The sequence below is a fragment of the Mercenaria mercenaria genome, chromosome 2 (genome assembly GCF_021730395.1).
Source record: "Mercenaria mercenaria strain notata chromosome 2, MADL_Memer_1, whole genome shotgun sequence".
Lineage (NCBI taxonomy): Eukaryota > Metazoa > Mollusca > Bivalvia > Venerida > Veneridae > Mercenaria > Mercenaria mercenaria.
Genome location: NC_069362.1, coordinates 86,610,472 through 86,634,537, shown reverse-complemented (window position 1 = coordinate 86,634,537; position 24,066 = coordinate 86,610,472). Strand labels below are relative to the sequence as shown.

Below are 24,066 nucleotides of genomic sequence, written 5' to 3'. Positions count from 1 at the left end.
CTAAAACATGTACTGCGTGATATCATTATTCTAAAAACTCGGCACTAATTTTCGATAAATCATGTCCAAAGAAATGACAAGCCTTGTCGGCGTCGGGACACGATACACGTATGTTTTAAAATAAAAAAAAGGCCTTGACTCAACTGGATTTTTCCAAAACCGTATTTCTGTATTTGTCTCAGATCGATAGGCTAGATCTTATAAATACATTTTCGTACACTGTCAGATCGGCAAACTTTCCGAATATTTGGTAGAACGTGGACGTAAGTTGTAAAGAGTCAGTCCTTTAACGAATGAAAACACGACTTAAATATCAGGCCATCTTATACACCATAATGGATTTAAAAATGGCACGGGAAACACGTTTCTTCAATTATTTTGGCGGGAAATCTGCACATCCTTTCATGATGACCGCGTGTATACAGAAAATTTAGTATTTATAGGTTATTAGCTTTGTATCGGGAAATATGCACGAGTTTTTCTGTGGAAATATTGCGCGACTTTAGGAGCGCAATATTCTTTCGCTGAAGAACGAGTGCATATTTCCCGATGCAAAGATAATAACCTTTTTATTACATACGCATCTACACGTATAAATATTATGCAAATATCAAAAATATGTTCAATGGCCTGAATAGGATTGACAATACTGAACTAAATAGAAAAAAATAGTGCAACAACACACACTGAATTACGTCACGCACCCGATATGAAATTCAGGCGTCAGTGTATGGAAAAATATTGACGTTTCCGGTACCAGTGTAACTTAACGGGGAATAGAAAGGAGTATGTAATAATTGCATAATATTGCTAGCAACAGAGCCAGATGAACCGATGGAGCAAAATATAAGACACGTGCAGTTTTCCCGCCAAAATAAAAAAACGAACAACTTACGCATATCATATACATATGCACAGAGAGACAAATTCTCGTGGAATTGCAGGACAAGGATCCTGTATGGTCATTTAACATACAGTTTGCATGAACAAGGAAAATTTGACCATTTTTGGTAAATTCACCATTTTAATCATCATCTGCCCAATTCAGGCCCCAAACGTACATGTCGACGAAGCTAAGGCAAGTTCAGGTTTGGTATGCATAGTTATGTAAATTCTCTCTCTCCCCCTCACCCCCCCCCCCCCCCTTTCTCTCTCTCTCTCTCTCTCTCAAAGTACATTACACTATAACAATATATGTATACATTTTATATGCACTCCATACGTATCTATAATTTTTGAACTAGTTGTATTTGACTAAAGACATTGCATAAAATGATAAAATCCGTAACTAAATATTCTGTTGTTTCTAAGTAAAATCTCTCATTTTTAGCTCGACTATTCGAAGAATAGTCTAGCTATTCTACTCACCCCTGGCGTCGGCGTCGGCGTCACACCTTGGTTCAGTTTTTGCATGCAAGTACATACAGCTATCATTTAAAGGCATAAAGCTTTGAAACTTATTTATTCTTTTTCTAGGTCAATTACCAACCTCACTGGGTCAAGTTCCATAACTCTGGCATGTATTCTGAGAAAATTATGCCCCCTTTTGGAAAATTCTGGTTAAAGTTTTACATGCAAGTTACTATCTCCAAAACTAATGCAGATATTGAATTGAAACTACACATGTGTCTTTGGGGTAATAAAACTAGTTGATAGCAGCTCATTGTTGTTATTTTTAAAATAAGAATCTACAAAATTACAGTTTACTCATGCATTGATTCGCATGTAAACGAAATGAATTTCGAGTTGCACCCGATGAAATTCACATTAAGTTTCTCGTAATAGATCTACTTCAAATTTAGAGAGCAAAATCCAATGGCGACAAGAAATTACAATGGGAGACTGTCGTTGAAAATATAAATTTGCCGTTTATTTGGGTATTGGTAAATATGTCACCTGAAAGTCAGCAATAATTTGGTTTTTAATGTTTGGGTTTGAGCTGGCTCTATAATTTTTAGACTTGGAGTACAGATAACTTGACTTGAGTGAGAAATTTATCTGAGTCAGTGAGTGAGTTACTCAGTCAGAACATATCTCTCCACCACCTTTTCCCACGTTTTGGCTTTCCGCTCAGATGTCACGGTCATTGACAGTCTGGCTGTCAACACATCTTTATATTCACTAATTGCCTGGACCAAGGCTTCCACTTCTTCTGTGTTCCAGTTTTCTTTACGCTTGAAATAAGCCTTGGACTCCATAGTTTGACAGTTTTGACAGCAGACATCAAAGCGCGAATGTGATAGAAAACACCGGATGTTGATTTCGCCGACCGTGATTTTACCTCCTTCGGAAGAGTAGCACCTAAGTCCATATTTGTCTTAGGAACTTTTGTTGAAACGCACTTAAGAAAATCTTAAGAACATCCTAGGAGCGGTCCTATCATAAAAATCCTAGGAACTTTGATGAAACGCTCCCCTGGGCCGATTTGGCTAGTTATCAAACTTGGCTGGGGACATATTGGCAAACACATTTTGTTCAAGTTTAGTGAGATCTAATGAGAATTGTTCAACTTAGAGCGCAGACAAGATTTGTGACAGATGGTCGGACGTACACACACACAGACAGGAGTAAATCAATATGTCTCCCACCACAGTGGTGTGGGAGACATAATTAGTAACAAGGCAATAGCATTCATAAAGTTCCAATATTTCTTGTAAGATGCATAATATCTTTATGACCTCTGAAGTTTTCTATCTATGTGGTAAATGGAGTTTGCAATACATGTTATAGTTCCACCTTTAAACTCACATCTGGGCACAAAATTTGTCCTACAATTTAAATCAATCAAGCAAAATAAAAACAAAGCAAAGATGAAAGATTTTCATTTTTAATTCCAGTTTGGCAATGTTAAACAGAGTGATAGAAAGTGTAAACATTTAAACAAAACTTTTGTTCTTATTTAGAAAAGATAAGTTTCAAACAGGAAAAATAATATACAAAAACATGTATCTGCATTGGCTAACATTCTTTCAAACCAAAACAACAATCAGAGGATGCAAGAAGTTTAAACTAACATCGATTAAACCAATCCAAAATATACAAAATACGACATATCTCCCCAGTGACAGATCCGGGGAAGGTGCAGATCAACATACATTTCTTTCATAAATCTGACTGTTTTCATTAATTTTGTCACTTTTAAAGTTTCATTACACTTCAAACTGAAACAGAACGAAATTCTTCATATCCAAAGTGTTTCTGTGACTTGGAACACTAATGAAAGCAGGCTGCACTGTCACCAACAGCTGCAATACCATCTATAAAGACACTTATTCATCACACTTCAGTTATCTTATTATGCTAATGAAAAGTCATGGCAGTGACTGACACAGTGACACTACACAGAGGTGAATATTTGTCTCCATAAACATAATGTAAGTTAACAGAACTTGTTTCTTCATCAATATAAGACAAATGTAAAACTGAAGTAATATGTATACTGCTTCAATAATAGAAATTTATTATCCTGTTTTTTTTTTGTCAAGACCACTGCTGTTTTCTTGCTGAAATCATGGAGGTAATATAGAGATGGTCTCTATATTACCTCCATGCTGAAATTGACAATATGCCATGAATTATGTTCCAGCCAGCTGATACAGCATAAACACTGCATATCTTAGCAGATTTTTTTACAACACAAACAAGTCTGTGAACTGCAAAAATTTAAATGCATACTCTTGACAACTTTAACTTGCAATTTCAAGTACCATGAAGAGTAAAAGAACAGTCTACAGCACTTTTCCAGGTCTCAATTTGAATTTTTCTTCTATGTTCTATAACAATGGGCTGGCAATGAATTTGGTCTCGGCAGTTTATGAACACATACAAAAGTGTAGTATTTTGTTATCAAGTTGAAACACTGATAAGAAACAAGAGAACAAAACAAGATTTTTTTTTTAAATGTTACAGAAATAATATAAACAATGAGATTTACTAAAGTTTACAAAACGTCTACACAAATTATGCTTTTTAAAGGGACATGCTCCAACATGAATATCAAAGTTTCATTTAATAAGATTGCAACTGTTTTTATATTATCTACAAATAAACTCATTTCCCATTGATGGAAACTGCTACCTTTCACACTGAATATATATCATATTCAATTTTTCTGTGTTTTCAGCTGTGTTTTTCTGTCTAAAGCTAGGAAATACTGGTAAGTTCTCCTGCCACAGAAAAGGAAGAAGACAATCTCTTGAGCTACTGCATATGTGATATTTATTAGAAGTAGGCAATACTGATTTTGGGTATTGCCCTGGTCAGTATATCCCTCTTCTGGCAAATATTAATATTTAATGGCTCAGAAGTCAATAATTGTCTAATATAAAGTATTATTGGTCAATATTTCCTGTAATCAAATAAATATGTAACAAATATAAAATTTCTAGAATTCTGAAACAAGATCTGAAAGGTTGCCCCTAAACAACAACAAACTTTAAATATTTTAAAGATTTTCACCAGTGATGAATTTGAATAAAATAATTACAAATGAAATTGGCTATATTTGATGACAGGCAATACAACATAAAGTTTTCTACAAACAGAAACTATTCTGAACACAAATTGGTAAGGAGTAACCATGTTGATATGAATCCTGGTGATAATGTCTCTGTTTGATTCTATGTTAAAAAGAACTCAATAAAAAAACAACAACACAAAAACATAAGAACTAACAAAAAAAAAAAGAGTATTAGGATTTACATTTGAAAATGGCACCCCAGTTGAAGAAATTTCAAAAATTAATAACAGCATGCAAATAACAATTTTATGTGTTTTTCACACAAAATGGCAAAAACCTGTCTATTATATCTGGTAATTCTGAAATTACTTAGGTTCAGTGTCCAACAAATCAATTGCCCGGAGCCCGCGGGCTACCAGAAATTTTCGTCGGGCTACCAAAAAAATCCGGAAGTAAGCCCGCTGGGCAACCATAAATCTAAAGCATCAGTAGCCCAGTCGTTGTATTATTTACAAAATCATATCCGGTCGTTTACTCGATTTTAGCTTGCAATAAACAACAGATGACCATGTGTAATGATTATCCAGTCGTAAATGGTTTAAACTAGTTTATATTTAATCCCGCCCATTATCGATAATTTCAACGGTAGCTGCAGAAACATTCTCTGCCTTCTCACCGATTTTTATCAACAGATTACGTCACAGCGAGTGCAGAGGTAATGAGAATCATTAAAGTGTTAATATTAATTGATATAGAGTATTAATCCATAAAAAAAAGAGGAAAACCACGACAAAAACACGCCAATTAATGAATTATCTGTAAGCGGCCAGCTGATCACCTAGCATGTGAAAAGTGCCATGTAAGATTTCTTCATGCAACCTTTAAATTACACCATTGTTTACTATAATAAGTATATAACTAAGTAGTCTGGTCCTACCGTAATTTCAACTAGAAAATCCACAATTTTTAATTAATTTCGAAAGCTAACATGAGTTTAGAATGTCTGTTCACAATTCTAATAACACCCTGCCATATGCAAATTTTCCAAATTAATTCCTTCTAAAAAGCTATCAGTGTAATTTTTTATGATAATTAACATCAAAATTTGAGAAACTATCTCTGGTTTACCTTAGTGAGTCAAGTAATCTGAGCAAAAACCACTTTAACACAACATTCCGAAAGTGTACCAGAACCCGGATAGTATATTTTGGATATATATTTTTTTACAGACTGTTTCAGCACGTTCTTGTTTATGAAATATTTATGAAAGACCTAATCAATATAACATGAGTTTTGATAAATATTAGTGTTCAATGTGACCTGAAACAGACCATTTTATTATGTTGTATGATCCTGGTTTCAAACTAAAAGGCCTTCCACAATTTCATATTTATATGAATAAGTTGACATCCTTGGTGACATTTTTTAAGCAAAAGACTTGAATGCTTTGACAAAAATATAATGTAATGAAAAAAAAAAAAACCTTTGTAAACTCTAGTAATGGTTTTGGGAAGATATCATTTACCACTTTATTCTGTGATATAAAGTAACTGATGCAATAATCATACATGTGATGAATACTTAACTATAAACATCTAGAAATGCTTTTTGAACTCTAGAAATAACACTAAATTTAACAAGAGTCAATCAAGACTAAGGTACCTGTCAAAATTTCTATGAATAAAGAGAATGAAATATTGACCATTTTTTCTGTTTTCCATCATTGTTAACCAAAGGGGTCTGTAACAATATTTGGACAATACATTGTATTAACATTAAAATAAACATTTATTGTCATTCAAACATATATGCACACTAATACGATATGAATGTGTCCGCGGAACTGAAACAAACACACAGGTTTATTTTGATGTTTTTAAATTTATTAACCAAACATTGTTGCATACCCCTTTGATTCTCACATTTCAGTAAGTTGGGTTCGGATAGAGCAAGTTTATATGTTCGGGGTTTAATTTTCTGGGCAACGACAAAAAAATGCTGGGCTACCAGCAAGATTATTAATTTGTTGGACACTGAGGTTACATTGTAACAAGGATTCTAATGTTTCCTGTCACAAGTCTATCAACCTACACATCAATGTAATAAAGCAAGATATTTTACAACCTGTTATCAACTTCCAAAATATCTGAACACTGGCGTCCATTTTCCTTCTAAGACAACATTTCTTTTTTTTTTATTTTCATCTATCATTATTTTCAATCAAATCTGCTTCTTTATTTCATGATATTAGCCTCAGATATCCATGACTGAAAACTATTCTAACTGACTGTGAGTAAAGAACAACAGTTTGCTTTTGAACACTTGTTGTGTCAATATAGAACAGACCTCCTCCAGCACAAATTGGAAACACTCTTTTTATCGTTATTGCTATTATTATTAATGTCAAATACTTGTTTCATTTTCAATATAGTATACTTTTTTTAAAGTTACTAAGTCTACCACATATAGTATTTTTCATGTGGAAACAGTAATTATTGCCCAGGATATAAAGACTTCTCCACCAAGTTACAAAGTAAACCAAGTGTTAAATACTGTGAAATCATTAATATTCGTGGGTGGACTAATTTTCATGGATTTCATGGTAGAGTCAATATACAAAGTTTAATCCCAACAAAGAAGTAAAATTCCCATTCATTTTATGTTCAAAAGTTGAAATCCACAAATTCATATCCCCACGAAATTGCCATTTTGACCAAAACCACGAAATTTCCTGCCCACGAAATTAAATGATTTTACAGTATATATTTGCAGTACTTAATTTTTCTTGAAAGCTATTACATAATGCATATCATTTCAAACAAGATATGATTTTGTAGATTGTCATATGAACAACTACAGTTCATATCAATTATAGTTTGAAAAAAAAGTATGAAGTGTAAGGACTTATTTTCCCTTATTACTCTAGAAATTTTCTCTATGTCAATGAAAAAATACAAGACGAGCCTTGACAGACACAAGCTATCTAGACAGACTGTTATTCTTATCAACAAAGATTCTTCCTTTCTGCTGACATTTCTTTCATTTTGTCATAAAATGGAAGTCTGCATAGAACACATAGTCAAAGTGCTGACACTTTATTTGAATGGTCCTCGTTTTCCTTCCACAAGCATCAGATTTTCCAGCAAATGGTCATATTACATTTGTGAGCTTGCATATTTAAACTTTCTTCAGTTTCTGTTGTTTGCGTGGTGGCTCCCATCTCAGACAGACAGTATCTACAGTCAGTACGGGACGCTTATACTGTGAGCTTTTCAGATGTTCCTCCACAAGCTTTGGTGTGACACAGATCACATGCTGACCCTTCCAGTATTTCACCATGTTAAGAGACTGTAATGTACTGATGATATCGTTCTGTGTGATGCTGGTCATCTCACTGTAATAAATACAATATCCAGTTTATACAAATTAAACAAAAAATGGCAGACAAATCCTCTTAATTGTATACTGTCTTATTTTGGGGAATATGTGAACCACAAAAGCAATGTGATATTTTATGTCTCTTTTTATTGTTAATTTTAAGCATTCTATAATTCAACAGAAATATATAAAATTTCATTTTCTGAAGACAGCAATGTGCACTTTACATCCTCAAAATATATTGTGTTGAATGTATTACATGGCAAAGTATAGTGCGTTAAATTTTCATGTCATGGATGTTTGCATCGATTAATTCCTATAAAATTAAGACTTGTCTGTATGAAATTTCTTTGTATTAAAATGTTTTCTTCTTACCTGAGATCTTTAATTGAGAGAGTTCCTCTAAAATCACGGAGTATTTCAAGAAGTACCCAGGACCAGTAACTTCTGTAGCTGAGCTTGCCAAGATCAGATAACGGTTTCTCTGGTGAACCAACTGTGCCATCTAGCTTCGATAACTCATAACCTACAAACATATATAATGATATAAGTATCTTTCATTGGCTGAAGGTGCAGATGGAGATATCTTGCTGTAGTGTAACTTTTTAGATGGTAATGAGGCTCTGCCAAGTTTACTGCAAAACAGTTACCTGAGAGCCAGATATATCCATCTGCACCTTCAATTAGTTATAGGTTCTATTTTTAGCATGCCATATTCTTTAATCAATAAAAAAAATGAAGTTAAAAGAATGCTTTTCTTTAGAGCACTATTTTATTATAGTAGCGTGAGTTTACGCATTCATTCATAAAATGGAGCACGCGAGTCATCTTACACCGAGGTGTAAGACGAGTTTTTCTAGCACTGGCAAAAACATGGGAAAATTCTGCCTGGCATGCAAGAACTTCTTATCTCAACTTAAAATACTCGGGAAATGGTATAGAACATTATGGTACTTTTACCACTTTAAAACGGTGAAATTATCAATTTTATTTCACTGATATAATCAAGAATTTCACTGAAAAGAATAAAACAAAACTGTCTAGACAAGTTTATTTTTTTGTAACCAACAAAATAAAATGTACATACTGAATGCTATAAGGAATTTTCCATATCCTTTCCTCTGGAATGGTGGTAGGGTAAGAATACATGCTACATTATTTCCATCTGGAGATTCTTTCTCCTGTAACATACACACATTCATATTTTTCTTTGCTTCAACTGCCTCCTCTCTTATCTAGTTATCACATGTAAGAGTTGACAAAAAGTCTCATCTATCCTACTTTGAGTGTAAAATATAATTTTCAAGGTCGACTAAACAACTGAAGGTCGCAGACATAAATATGAATGAAGTTCATAAAGAGGCAGACTGAGGAAGGTATTTCAAGCGCTGAGCCCAATCCTGTTGTTTATCACAGAATACAAGGTATATCATACTTATAATTTCCTTCTTTGTTTAACTGACAGTCAAATCCAGCTACATTAGAATGAAATGTTTGTTTCCTGTACAAAATTAGGACTAAAATACCTAAAAGACTGTGTGTTACCTTGGAGAAGTATATTACCAAGTGACATCAATGCCTGTCAACCTCTGTGAGGATATAGAACAAGAGGACCATGATGGTCCTGAATCGCTCACCTCTTCCCACATGATCCAGTTTTGAGTATGACGTCGTTTTTTCTATTATTTGACATAGTGACCTAGTTTTTTGAGCTCATGTGACCCAGTTTTGAACTTGACCTAGATATTATCAAGATAAAAATTCTGACCAATTTTCATGAAGATCCATTGAAAAATATGGTCTCTAGAGAGGTCACAAGGTTTTTCTATTATTTGACCTATTGACCTAGTTTTTTAAGGCACGTGACCCAGTTTCAAATTTGACCTAGATATCATCAAGGTGAATATTCTGACCAATTTTCATGAAGATCCATTCAAGGGTATGGCCTCTAGAGAGGTCACAAGGTTTTTCTATTTCAAGATGAACATTCTGACCAATTTTTATGGAGATCCATTCACAAGTATGGCCTCTAGAGAGGTCACAAGGTTTTTCTATTTTTAGACCTACTGACCTAGTTTTTGACCGCACATGACCCTGTTTCGAACTTGACCTAGATATCATCAAGATGAACATTCAGACCAACTTTCATGAAGATCCATTGAAAAATATGGCCTTTAGAGAGGTCACAAGGTTTTTCTATTATTTGACCTACTGACCTAGTTTTTGACGGCATGTGACCCACTTTCAAACTGGACCTAGATATCATCAAGATAAACGTTCAGACCAACTTTCATACTGATCCCATGGAAAATATGGCCTTTAGAGAGGTCACAAGGTTTTTCTATTATTTGACCTACTGACCTAGTTTTTGATGGCACGTGACCCACTTTCGAACTTGACTTAGATATCATCAAGGTGAACATTCTGACCAATTTTCATGAAGATTTCATGAAATATATGGCCTCTAGAAAGGTCACAAGGTTTTTCTATTTTTAGACCTACTGACCTAGTTTTTGACCGCACCTGACCCAGTTTCGAACCTGACCTAGATATCATCAAGATGAACATTCAGACCAACTTTCATACAGATCCCATGAAAAATATGGCCTTTAGAGAGGTCACAAGGTTTTTCTATTATTTAACCTACTGACATAGTTTTTGATGGCACGTGACCCAGTTTTTGAACTTGACTTAGATATCATCAAGGTGAACACTCTGACCAATTTTCATGAAGATCTTGTGAAATATATGGCCTCTAGAAAGGTCACAAGGTTTTTCTATTTTTCGACCTACTGACCTAATTTTTGAAGGCACGTGACCCAGTTTCGAACTTGACCTAGATATCATCAAGATGAACATTCAGACCAACTTTCATACAGATCCCATGAAAAATATGGCCTTTAGAGAGGTCACAAGGTTTTTCTATTATTTGACCTACTGACCTAGTTTTTGAAGGCACGTGACCCAGTTTCGAACTTGACCTAGATATCATCAAGGTGAACTTCTGACCAACTTTCATGAATCCTTGGAGATATGGCCTCTAGAGAGGTCACAAGGTTTTTCTATTTTTAGACCTACTGACCTAGTTTTTGACGGCACGTAACCCAGTTTCGAACTTGACCTAGATTACCAAGATGAACTTCTGACCATTTTCATAAAGATCCATTAAAATGGACCTCTAGAAATGTCACAAGGAAAAGTTTACGCACGGACGGACGCACGTACAGACGACGGACACTGCGCGATCACAAATAAAACTTAACAAACTATAGGTTATATATTATATAGTACTTGAAGTATACTACTAGGTGACATCCTTGCGGGTTAACGATACAGAGCAATACTCAACCAACTAAATGTTATCTTAGAGAAGTATACTACCAGGTGACATCTATGCATGTTGGCATCTATGAGCATATAGATAATACTTGACAAACTATGTGTTACCTTAGAAGTATACTGCCAGGTGACATCTATGCATGTTGCATCTATGAGGATATAGAATAATACTCGACAACTATTGTTACCTTAGAGAAGTATACTGCAGGGACATCTATGCATGTGCATCTATGAGGATAAGAATAATACTCGACAAACTATGTGTTACCTTAGAGAAGTATACTGCCAGGTGACATCTATGCATGTTGGCTCTATGAGATATAGATAATACTCGAAAAAACTATGTTTACCTTAGAGAGTATACTGCCAGGTGACATCTATGCATGTTGGCATCTATGAGATATAGAATAATACTTGACAAACTATGTGTTACCTTAAAGAAGTATACTGCCAGGTGACATCTATGCATGTTGGCATCTATGAGCATATAGAATAATACTCGACAAACTATGTGTTACCTTAGAGACGTATACTGCCAGGTGACATCTATGCATGTTTGCATCTATGAGGATATAGAATAATACTCGACAAACTATGTGTTACCTTAGAGAAGTATACTGCCAGGTGACATCTATGCATGTTGGCATCTATGAGGATATAGAATAATACTTGACAAACTATGTGTTACCTTAGAGAAGTATACTGCCAGGTGACATCTATGCATGTTGGCATCTATGAGGATATAGAATAATACTGACAAACTATGTGTTACCTTAAAGAAGTATACTGCCAGGTGACATCTATGCATGTTGGCATCTATGAGGATATAGAATAATACTGACAAACTATGTGTTACCTTAAGAGTATACTGTCAGGTGACATCTATGCATGTTGGCATCTATGAGGATATAGAATAATACTCGACAAACTATGTGTTACCTTAGAGAAGTATACTGCCAGGTGACATCTATGCATGTTGGCATCTATGAGGATATAGAATAATACTTGACAAACTATGTGTTACCTTAGAGAAGTATACTGCCAGGTGACATCTATGCATGTTGGCATCTATGAGGATATAGAATAATACTTGACAAACTATGTGTTACCTTAGAGAAGTATACTGCCAGGTGACATCTATGCATGTTGGCATCTATGAGGATATAGAATAATACTCGACAAACTATGTGTTACCTTAGAGACGTATACTTCCAGGTGACATCTATGCATGTTGGCATCTATGAGGATATAGAATAATACTTGACAAACTATGTGTTACCTTAAAGAAGTATACTGCCAGGTGACATCTATGCATGTTGGCATCTATGAGGATATAGAATAATACTTGACAAACTATGTGTTACCTTAAAGAAGTATACTGCCAGGTGACATCTATGCATGTTGGCATCTATGAGGATATAGAATAATACTTGACAAACTATGTGTTACCTTAAAGAAGTATACTGCCAGGTGACATCTATGCATGTTGGCATCTATGAGGATATAGAATAATACTTGACAAACTATGTGTTACCTCAAAGAAGTATACTGCCAGGTGACATCTATGCATGTTGGCATCTATGAGGATATAGAATAATACTTGACAAACTATGTGTTACCTTAAAGAAGTATACTGCCAGGTGACATCTATGCATGTTGGCATCTATGAGGATATAGAATAATACTTGACAAACTATGTGTTACCTTAAAGAAGTATACTGCCAGGTGACATCTATGCATGTTGGCATCTATGAGGATATAGAATAATACTTGACAAACTATGTGTTACCTTAGAGACGTATACTGCCAGGTGACATCTATGCATGTTGGCATCTATGAGGATATAGAATAATACTTGACAAACTATGTGTTACCTTGGAGAAGTATACTACCAGGTGACATCTATGCATGTTGGCATCTATGAGGATATAGAATAATACTTGACAAACTATGTGTTACCTTGGAAAAGTATCCCACCAGGTGACATCTATGCATGTTGGCATCTATGAGGATATAGAATAATACTTGACAAACTATGTGTTACCTTAGAGAAGTATACTACCAGGTGAGATTCATGTGAAGATACAGAATAAAACTCAACCAACTACATGTTACCTTGGAGAAGTATCCCACCAGGTGACATCTATGCCTGTTGGCTTCTATGAGGATATAGAATAATACTTGACAACTTATATGTTATCTTAAAGAAGTATACTACCAGGTGAGATCCATGTGAAGATACAGAATAAAACTCAACCAACTACATGTTACCTTGGAGAAGTATCCCACCAGGTGACATCTATGCCTGTTGGCTTCTATGAGGATACAGAATAATACTTAACTATGTTTTACCTTAGAGAAATATACTACCAGGTGAGATCCAAGCTTGTCGACCTCTGTGAAGACTGAAGACACAGAATAAAACTCAACAAACTATATGTTACCTTGGAGAAGTATCACACCAGGTGACATCCATGCTTGTCAACCTCTGTGCAGATATACAATAATACTCAACAAACTACATGTTAACTTATACGTATACTACAAGGAGACATCCAAGGCTGTCTACCTCTGTAAGAGTAACACGCAGCAAACTATATGTTACCTTGGAGAAATATCCCACTAAGTGACATCCATGCCTGTCAACTTCTGTGAGGATATAGAACAAGAATGGCTCCACATCAAAGTACAGCGTCTTGTGGTCCAGGAACAACTTGGCAAGTAAACACAAATTCTGGCAATATATCTGTAAGACATTGCTAACATGAGACTACTGGAAATTTTAATTAATTTTCTTGCAAACATTTAAATGGAACTTAATTTTTTTCCCCTCCATCCATGAAACAGTTTGCAAAGACAGCACTCTTTGACTATTCATCAACTTCAGAGTTGAACATGTGTCATATATCGGCAAGACTTATAACACTGAATTATTTTATTACAATCTATTTATAAATAAAAATTCTATTAGTGAAATGATTAGTGAACAACTTGCATGTAAACTTCAACCAAATTTTCAACGCTAATTAGCAGCAGTAACATGAATTAATTTCAACTACGAGGCAATGTTTGATAGGAAACATCTCTTCAGTGAAGTTTCAATTTTTTACTGAGATACAATTTGATAGTTAGTTGCATGCAAAACTTGAACTGAATTTTTAAGTCAAAAAAGCTATATATCATACCAAATCTAATTAAAAAGGTATCTAACTTGGTTATTTCAGTAGGTCTGATGACTGGGAAGCAAAGTGTGGTTTTAATCTAATATATAGTGGTCTCTGAGATAAAACTTGATACATGTAGTTTTTCAAGTAAAACTTTGATAAAATTTTCTAAGGCGAAAAAGTGCCACAATATGTCTTCAATTCAACCAAGAACTAGAAATTGCTTTTGTAAAAAAGCGCATGTCTCCCCCAATGCAAAGTCCTATAGGAAAGAAGTCAATAGGGGTCAGGAGCGAAAGTCAAATAGACACTGATGGTTGGCTGCAATAGGGATCATCTACTTGGCATGTCCAGTCATCCAGCTAAATTTAAACACTCTTGGCCTTGTAGTTCTCAAGTCACTGTTCAGGCTCCTGTGACCTTGACCTTTGATCAAGTGACCTCAAAATAAATAGGGGTCATCTACTCTGCATGTCCAATCATCCTATTAAGTTTCAACATTCTAGGTCAAGTGGTTCTCAAGTTATTTCCAAACAATGATTTTACATGACCAGGCCCCTGTGACCTTGACCTTTAATAGATTGACCCCAAAATCAATAGGGGTCATCTACTCTGCATGTTAAATCATCCTATGAAGTTTCAACAATCTGGGTCAAGTGGTTCTCAAGTTATTGATTGGAACTGGTTATCAATGTTCAGGCCCCTGTGACATTGACCTTTAACGGAGTGATCCCAAAAACAATAGGGGTCATTTACTCTGCATGAACAATCATCCTATGAAGTTTCAACATTCTGGGTCAAGAGGTTCTCAAGTAATTGACTGGAAATTGTTTTCCACGTTCAGGCCCCTGTGACCTTGACCTTTAACAGAGTGACCCCAAAATTGTTAGGGGTCATCTACTCTGCATGACCAATCATCCTATTAAGTTTCAACATTCTGGGTCAAGTGGTTCTCAAGTTACTGACCGGAAATGGTTTTCAATGTTCAGGCCCCTGTGACCTTAACCTTTAATGGAGTGACCCCAAAATCGATAGGGGTCATCTACTGTGCATGTTCAATCATCCTATGAAGTTTCAACGTTTTGGGTCAAGTGGTACTCAAGTTACTGATTGGAAATGGATTTCAATGTTCAGGCCCCTGTGACCTTGATCTTTGACGGAGTGACCCCAAAAACAATAGTAGTCCTCTACTCCAGCAGCCCTACAACCCTATGAAGTTTGAAGGTTCTAGGTCAAATGGTTCTCCAGTTTTTGCTCGGAAATGAAGTGTGACGTACGGATGGACGGACAGGGCAAAAACAATATGTCTCCCCCGGGGGGGAAGACATAATTATCTGGTTATTTCAGTAGGTCTGATGACTAAGAAGCCTTGTTTGAAGTTTCAATTCGTGCCATGCTGACCAAGATATAAACTTGCATGTAAAACTTTATCCAGGGTGTGATGCTGAAGCCCTGGTGAATAGAATACTCTCACTTTTCTTCAAAAAGCTTGAGTGTCAAGCTAAAATAGCATAGACGTTCAAATCTCCAGGCAGTATTTCAGAGGTGGGCACCTGAATAGAACACCAGACATTGTGTAAACAAGCTGAACGTTTTCCTGACTATGATGATGTGAAACAATGCTTCATGATGTAGTGAGGTTTATACCTTGTACAGACATGCTTACCTTACTATCCTTGCCGTCTACCTCAAACAATGACAGAGTTCCTTTCCTGTATATCTCCTTGCCTGGAGGAAACCTGTATACACACTGACTCTGAAATACACAATCTTTCTATATTTTTCAGACATTTAAACACTTTTTCCACTACTGAAAAGAAAAACAATACAGGAAGGTAATATCTATTTATTGCCAAAATTTAGAAATGTAACCATTTACTAGAACAACATTACCTCAACTGTGTTTCTGCAGAAATAAATTTGCACAACTGCAAAGATTCAAGCTAAGTAGGTTATGAAGTTATTGGAATTTATCCTTTGTAACTATACTCTAGCCATAATATCTGGCAATAATTTTTTCACATAAAACAGTTTTTTTCCATTACATTTATTCAGAATTTTCTTACCATAATAAGATAAAACTTATACTGGTTATAAAAACTTTCAAATTTATTACATATTTTACCTGATGATATCTGAACGTTTTCTCAAGTTTCATGTATTTGAGACAATATTCACAGATGTACAATTTGGGTTGTTTGCCGTACTCCTCTGGGTATGGTGAGAAGTACCAGGTGTCAATCTCATACTTCCCTATCTGTATCTTGTCTATATACTTCACTTTTGTAATCTGAAAAACACAGCCAAGTAAATTATATAAGTAACATAGCAAGTATGCTTTTAATTGAGTTAAACCTTGCACCGACGTAATTATAGGTCATATGGTGACCTTTCAGCTTTGATTGGAAAACCTCGGGTGACTCTGATCATTATTTCATCATAGGCAGGTACCTGGATAGAACCAATGACCTTCTGTAAGCCAGCAGGATGGCTTTATCACAAGAAGAAGTAAATGCCCAGAGTGAGACTTGAACCCACATCTGTGTGGGGCAAGTGATTCTAAGTCAAAGACCTAAACCACTCGGCCATGGATGCCCCCGAAACATAGTAAGTAATTATATAAGTAAAATGGCATGTTATTATTTAATTAACACAGCAAGCAATGGCATAAGTATCACCAGCATGTAATTAGATAAAATTTTGTGTGTGTGTGTGTTCGGGTTTAACATCTTTTTCAACAATTTTTCAGTCATATAAATGACAGAGATAAAATTTTGAGCCGCGATATGAGAAAACCAACATATCCACATAGTCTGGTCAGGATCCATGCTGTTCGCTTTCAAAACCTATTGCAATTAGAGAAACCATTAGTGAACAACATGGATCCTGATGAGTCTGCACGGATGCGCAGGCTGGTCTGGATCCATGCTGGTCGCAAACGCACTATGTTGGTTTTCTCATGGTGTGGCTCATTTTAATAACAGAGAAATATCTCATCAGTGTAAGTGTGACAGCTTCTCAAGTGTCCATTTTGCCGAGATAACCACATCTGGAAAAGGAATTGACTGCACTGAAAACTGTTATGATATCAGACATCCATTTGACTTCAGAAACCTTTTTTGAACACAACATATAACAAATGCTGACACTGGTTTCTAACTTGTGAACTTAAATCCACATGGTCAATTGCTGACTATATTAAATATGTTGATATCAACTTTTAAATAAAACCATTGCGTGGCCTATTAGATAGAAAATGAAAAAAACTTTCAATGCAACACTGGCCAATGTGCACACCATTTTGAGTGTATTGTTTTTTCAGTATTTATCAAAACTGTAATTATATACAGACAGATAAAAAGATTAAGTGCACTCACTGCTTCATGTTCTTTTTCTAATGCTGCTGTAGTCGGATCCATTTCTGCATATGTCTACAAATGAAAACATTCTGATTTAGTGCAATATAGAATATTAAGACATTGTCTAAACAGTTATAATCTGATATACTACATTGTTGATACCGGTACATGTTTTATCAAACACGTCTTTTACATTAAGAAATACATTGTATGTCTAGATATCAACTTTGCCTCCACACTGTATGAAAAATTGTGTAAAACTGCACTAACTAAAGATTATAAAGATTAAATTTTAGAAGAATCAGATTACTTTTCATTGAGACTGACTCCCATAAAACAATACTAATTACATTAACTATTAATAATCATGACTGAGCCGTGCCATGAGAAAACCAACATAGTGGGTTTGCGACCAGCATGGATCCAGACCAGCCTGCGCATTCACGCAGTCTGGTCAGGATCCATGCTGTTCGCTTTTAAAGTCTACTGCAATTACAGAAATCGTTAGCGAACAGCATGGATCCTGACCAGACTGCACTGATGCGCAGGCTGGTCTGGATCCATGCTGGTCGCAAAGCCACTATGTTGGTTTTCCCACGACGCGGCTCATGTTTCTTTGATTTTATTCAAAATGCTTTACAAGTACATTAGAACTAAGTTTACAGCTGTCATCATAAGACTTTAATACATTCCTGAACTTTTTCAAGCTTTAAAATAATCTGTGCCATTAAGTTATATTCAGGTAAAGACGATGCTTTGTAATATAGACAAACATATACACGTGCTGAGTTTACCTTCTGAACATGGTTTATTTCATCGTGTTTACGTTTCTGGTTACGTGTAAGTTTCCTGTCAGTGCGGTCACTGAGATCTGTCATCATTACGGTAACGTCTTTGATTTTACTCTGCTGGTCCTCAATCTTATTTGACAGGTCAAATCTGTCCAAATCCACCCACTCATCAAGGCGACGATTGACTAAACAAACAAACAACATAAATTTTGAAGTAAAAGGTAACATTAAGTTAATACATATCAAACAAAACAATTCAACCTACCATTTAAACTTTTCTCAAATTTTGACTGAAATACCATTTGTACATACATGATCTATATACATTTTTTCTTTAACAAGATGCACAAAAATTATAGTTCAAGCAAGGAAAATATATGTGAAATTATTCTGAAATAGTGTCAGTATTTTTTGACAAGTTCCCACAAAATAAATATTGGTAGGCAATGTGTGTATGGGCATGATGATAAAGGATACTTGGAGACATTGGGGTTGGATGATGATGTGATTCTAAGCGACAATATCATGCAACACAAGAAACTTAGTAATAAATATGTGGTGGGATGGAGGTATTGTGGGCAAGAGCTTTAAGGAATTTGGTAGAAGGTCACTCAAGGAACATTTGTGTGAAATTTCTTTTTAATCTGGGCCAGCAGTTTCAGAGACGATTTTAATGTTTTCAATACCATAGGGAGAAAACTATCCCTGCTCTTTCATGTCTCTGGCAGCCAAGTTTTTATAATGGAACAGAATGATCTGAAGCAGCAGTCGCAGACCCTGGCAGATGTTAAAATTTTTCCATACAGTCATATAGAGAAAACAAGACCCATCACCTGGCGACCATTTCTTTTAATGAAACAGAATGAATTGAAGGAATTTGATAAAGGGCCACCTTAGCCCACCTAAGGAACATTTCTGTATTTTTTTAAAAATCAGGTCATCTGTTCAAGAGTAGATTTTTAAAGACTTAGATATAGTCATGTAAAGAACACTTGCCCTGATCACTGGTGGCTATGTTTTTAACTAAACAGAATGATCTGAAGGAATTTGGTAATGGGTCACTAAAGGAACAAGTTCTTTTAAGAATATGTGGACAATGGACATGCAACAATCCTAGAAGCTCATCTCTGCTAAATAAGTCAACTTTCGGTTAAACAATATACTTACATCCTTCATAATGGACATAGTATTCATTTCCTGATGTTTCTTTAGGACGTGTCTGAATTATTTCAGCAGCATCTGCAAAAAAATTATACATATAGTATAATCAGTAGCAAAATTGGGTGGGAAATGTACACTGAGCTTTCAATTTGTTCTGCATCTTGTATGAAGGCATGATGAAGGTTTTTTTTATAAACACTGACACAACATTTTAGCATGATCAGTATCTGACTTGAATAGAAATGAAATCAAAATGTGAAAACTAGAAATACATTCAAATCAATTCATCAATGAAAGTCTGTTTTAAGTAGTTAATACATCTAAACAAGCAGCTTACAAGTTGTTCTTTTACTGAGACCAAATAATTGTGTAGCAATGCCAATTAATTGCTTGGTTAATTGACAATTTGAAAACATAATGTTGCTTTTGTACTTGCACAGGTTGACAAATGAATGCAAAGTGTCAAAAACATAACCACAACACTAATTAGCTAAATACAATTGCCTCTAGTTTAACACATTTTGATTCGCTTTCACACTTCTTGCTACAGTCAACATTAAATCTCCTGCATTGAGTGTACTCATGGGTAACAAATTGTATGTACACTTTTAAACCTATGTTTAACCTAACCCTAACCTTTAGTCAGTATATTGTACACTCAAGACGGTGCGTACATCCAATAGGGGCGATTTAATGTTGGCGCATTTCTCGCAAAAATCTCTTAAGTATTTGAACTTGATGTAGGCGGAGCTGAAATGTTACCTTCGGCATGTAAAAATGGTGGCATTCAACTCGTTTTGACACAGTGAAAATTGCTAACAATCCAATTAGCTGTATTTAGCTAGTGTGGATCCCAAATAGTTGGACAAAGTTCTTGAATTTCGCTTACAGGTAAGATTTTAGCAACATTTGAAGCTTTCAAGTAACTATTTTGCCCAAGCTACCCACCTGCAACAGCACTGCTTGCATTTCACTATGGTCAACAAATGTGTGGATAACGAATATCTCATCTTTCTAAATTCACCGGTTTCAGACAGAAATAATGACCAAAGTATCACTTAAAACCAAAAAATGATTGCCAGTGGCTACGATTACAGTACCATAATCCTAGCCTCCGATTCTAGGATTACGGAAGTTACGTATTCCTAGACACACCTATGAGGATAGGCTAGGATTACGGAAGTACTTAAGAGGCATCAAATGTATGTTAGGACATGCATGTTATTGTAAACTTACTTATTTCACTTAAAATATCGTGTTTTTTTCTCATGCCTGCCCTATTATTTTGTGTTATCGATCAGCCATTTCGGGTTAGTATAATATTAAGGCGTAAAAAAAAAATTGTTTGTTTGGATTTCTAACATCACTGACTATGTTTAAAGCATAAAAAATTCAGTTTTGCAACTTTTTGTCAAAAAGTTGAAAAAATTATTCTCCAAGGCCATAAAAACATTTAGGGTAGGGCCAAAAATTTAGGGTAGGTCGGGATACCGGAAACAAACAATTTTTTTTTTTAATGCCTTATGATTAAATTTTGATTTTGCCAGTCACTTTAGATTTCCTCACATATAGAATCGGGCGAAATCAACACCTGTATACATTTTCATATTTCGCTATTTTAAGTGAAACAAGAGCTGTCTCCGTAGGATGACACATGCCCCCGATGGCACTTTGAATGAATAGTTATGGCCGATGTTAGAGTTTAGGACCTTTGACCTACGGAACTGGGTCTTGCGCGTGACACGTTGTCTTATTGTGTCACACATTCATGCATAGTTATTTTAAAATCAATGCATGAATGACAAAGATATGGACCGGACATGCCCATCAATGCACTATCATGAAAAATGATCTTTAACGTCTAAGTGTGACCTTGACCTTTGAGCTACGGACCTGGGTCTTGCGTGTGACACGTCGTCTTACTGTGGTACACATTCATGCCAAGTTATTTGAAAATCCATCCATCGATGACAAAGATATGGACCGGACACGCCCATCAATGCACTATCCTTTAACATCTAAGTGTGACCTTGACCTTTCAGCTACGAACCTGGGTCTTGCGCATGACACGTCGTCTTACTGTGGTACACATTTATGCCAAGTTATTTCAAAACCCATCCATCGATGACAAAGATATGGACCGGACACGCCCATCAATGCACTATCCTTTAATGTCTAAGTGTGACCTTGACCTTTGAGCTACGGACCTGGGTCTTGCCCACTGCATGTTGTCTTACTGTGGTACACATTCATGCCAAGTTATTTGAAAATCCATCCATCAATGACAAAGATATGGACCGGACACGCCCATCAATGCACTATCCTTTAAGTCTAAGTGTGACCTTGACCTTTGAGCTACGGACCTGGGTCTTGCGCACTGCACGTCGTCTTACTGTGGTACACATTCATGCCAAGTTATTTGAAAATCCATCCATCGATGACAAAGATATGGACCGGACACGAAAATTGCGGACAGACCGACAGACGGTTCAAAAACTATATGCCTCCCTTCGGGGGCATAAAAAAATAAAGTTTACAACATCATTTATGCATGTCTTAACATATATTTGATGCCTCTTAAATACTTCCGTAATCCTAGCCTATTCTCATAGGTGTCTAGGAATACGGATTAGAATTATGGTACCGTAATCGTAGCCACTGCCAAAACGATTTGTCCGAGCTACTGTAGTGCCCTCCAGATTCCATGTGATTTATTAGGGGTTTCTGGGTTATTTAAAGTGTCTAGGTTTGATGGTCTAGGTACCTGTAAAGGTTTAGACAGTAATGGAAGACAGATAGATTTACGTTTCGAATGATACAGGTAAAGTCCGACCAGGGACATCTGCTTTGTTCAAATTGTTGTTTTTCTGTCTTTTGAGTTTACTTACGCCAAGTTTTGTCATTTCGTCGGACAAGATAATGATCTCCAATCTCAAGAATGACTTCCGAGTCGCCCGATTTCATGGCCCTGATGCTTTAAGGACTTAAGATCAGTTAAACAACAAAAACAACAAGATTACAAAGAAATTTCGTATTTTGTTTGGAATAACTGTCTACTTCCGGTGAAATGGTTGTTTCTAATTCCCGTACTGTACCCGTACCGTATACCCATATTCGAGAATTGTAAGTTGCTATTATATATTATATATATCATTATTCATTGTCTTATTATCTTATAAAAGTAAATGTTGAGATAATACTAATATAATAATTGTAGTAAAGTGTTTGAGTAAAGTTTTTTGTATATCGTGGGTAGTTGACGAATGCCCCCGCCTGGAATGGATGGAACAACGTGTTTCCAGCCGAGCCCACGGCAGGCGTCATATTTACCTCCCCAGCATCCAGTCTAGCCCGATACTGCTGGAAACAGTACCAATTTAAGTTAATCACCTAGCACTGAACACTACTTGGGATGTCAGCCTCTGGCGTTGCAGTCCAATCTGCACCCCTGCGCCACTGACTCCCTTATAATGCTAACATCAGATACTGGCGACCGCTGCAAATTCATCAAGCATAAGTAAAAGGACTACTCTTCAATCACAGGACAACGTGAAAAAGGCCAGTTACATTCTGAAGCAAATTCAAAGGCAAACATCCTGAACAAGCCATTTCAAAATACAAGATTCCACCCTCTGTCAACTTTTGTATTTTCCAGTGTACTTAGTATTATACGTGTGCTGGCTGCTTGTATTATGTCTTAGTTGCTCATTGACTTGCTTTGTATTTATTTTAGTTTGCAACAAGTGCCTTTTATTATGATTTGTCTGCTCTTACGTATTTCTTTATCCCTTACTAACCTCTGAAATGCAATCAGTCTATTACAAATCGAGTTAGTGGTTAACCTTAATTTGCTTTTAAACAGTTTTTAGGCCAATGCCAAGATTAACAGATGTATTTCTGGTATGTATAAATAGTATTACTGCGATGTGCTAATGTTGTTACTCAACTTAACAGGTACAATTTTATTATGTTATAAATGTACTTTTGTTATTTATATCGGTCAATAACATACATAACTAATGTTGTCTATTTATGTAACACCGACTTTAAATCAATTGTATATCTTGTATCTTTAGTCTATATTCACCAAAGGTCCAGATATATCATGTGAAGAATTTCAAAGTCGCGGGCATTTATAACTACACAGACAACACAAAATATCCGCATATTCCCGAAATCCGCATATCATTTGTGTAAATTTTTTTCTAAAATCTCTAAATCAACGTAAGGCAACAGGTTCAGACAACACCAAACCCTATCCAGTATATTTACCTATTCACTGGATGTCAGAACCATCCCTGATGATTAAAGAAAATGTAACCGACAACATCACCACCAACATTAGGAGCGGTCATCAAACAGACGTGCTTGTTATGGACTTTTCTAAGGCTTTTGATAAAGTTCACCATGGCCTC

At 35.7% G+C, this 24,066-nt stretch overlaps 1 protein-coding gene across 2 annotated transcripts; it reads right to left on the bottom strand.

Moving 5' to 3' along the window:
- Positions 1-2,813: 2,813 nt before the first annotated feature.
- Positions 2,814-22,718, bottom strand: LOC123564496 (histone acetyltransferase KAT8-like). 2 transcript variants are annotated; one of them, XR_006688994.2, is made up of 11 exons: positions 22,540-22,718; positions 19,658-19,729; positions 18,494-18,675; positions 17,718-17,771; positions 16,466-16,630; positions 16,007-16,096; positions 13,782-13,922; positions 8,925-9,018; positions 8,213-8,363; positions 6,782-7,853; positions 2,814-6,746 (listed from the first exon to the last, which is right to left on the bottom strand). XR_006688994.2 is itself a non-coding variant. In XM_045358131.2 (10 exons), exons 1-10 carry the CDS (start codon positions 22,613-22,615, stop codon positions 7,637-7,639), a joined length of 1,242 nt encoding a protein of 413 aa, XP_045214066.1. In that variant the 5' UTR covers positions 22,616-22,718; the 3' UTR covers positions 2,814-7,636. The 2 variants fall into 2 exon arrangements, 1 of the variants encoding a protein (XP_045214066.1); XM_045358131.2 differs by having other exon boundaries at positions 2,814-7,853.
- Positions 22,719-24,066: the final 1,348 nt, after the last annotated feature.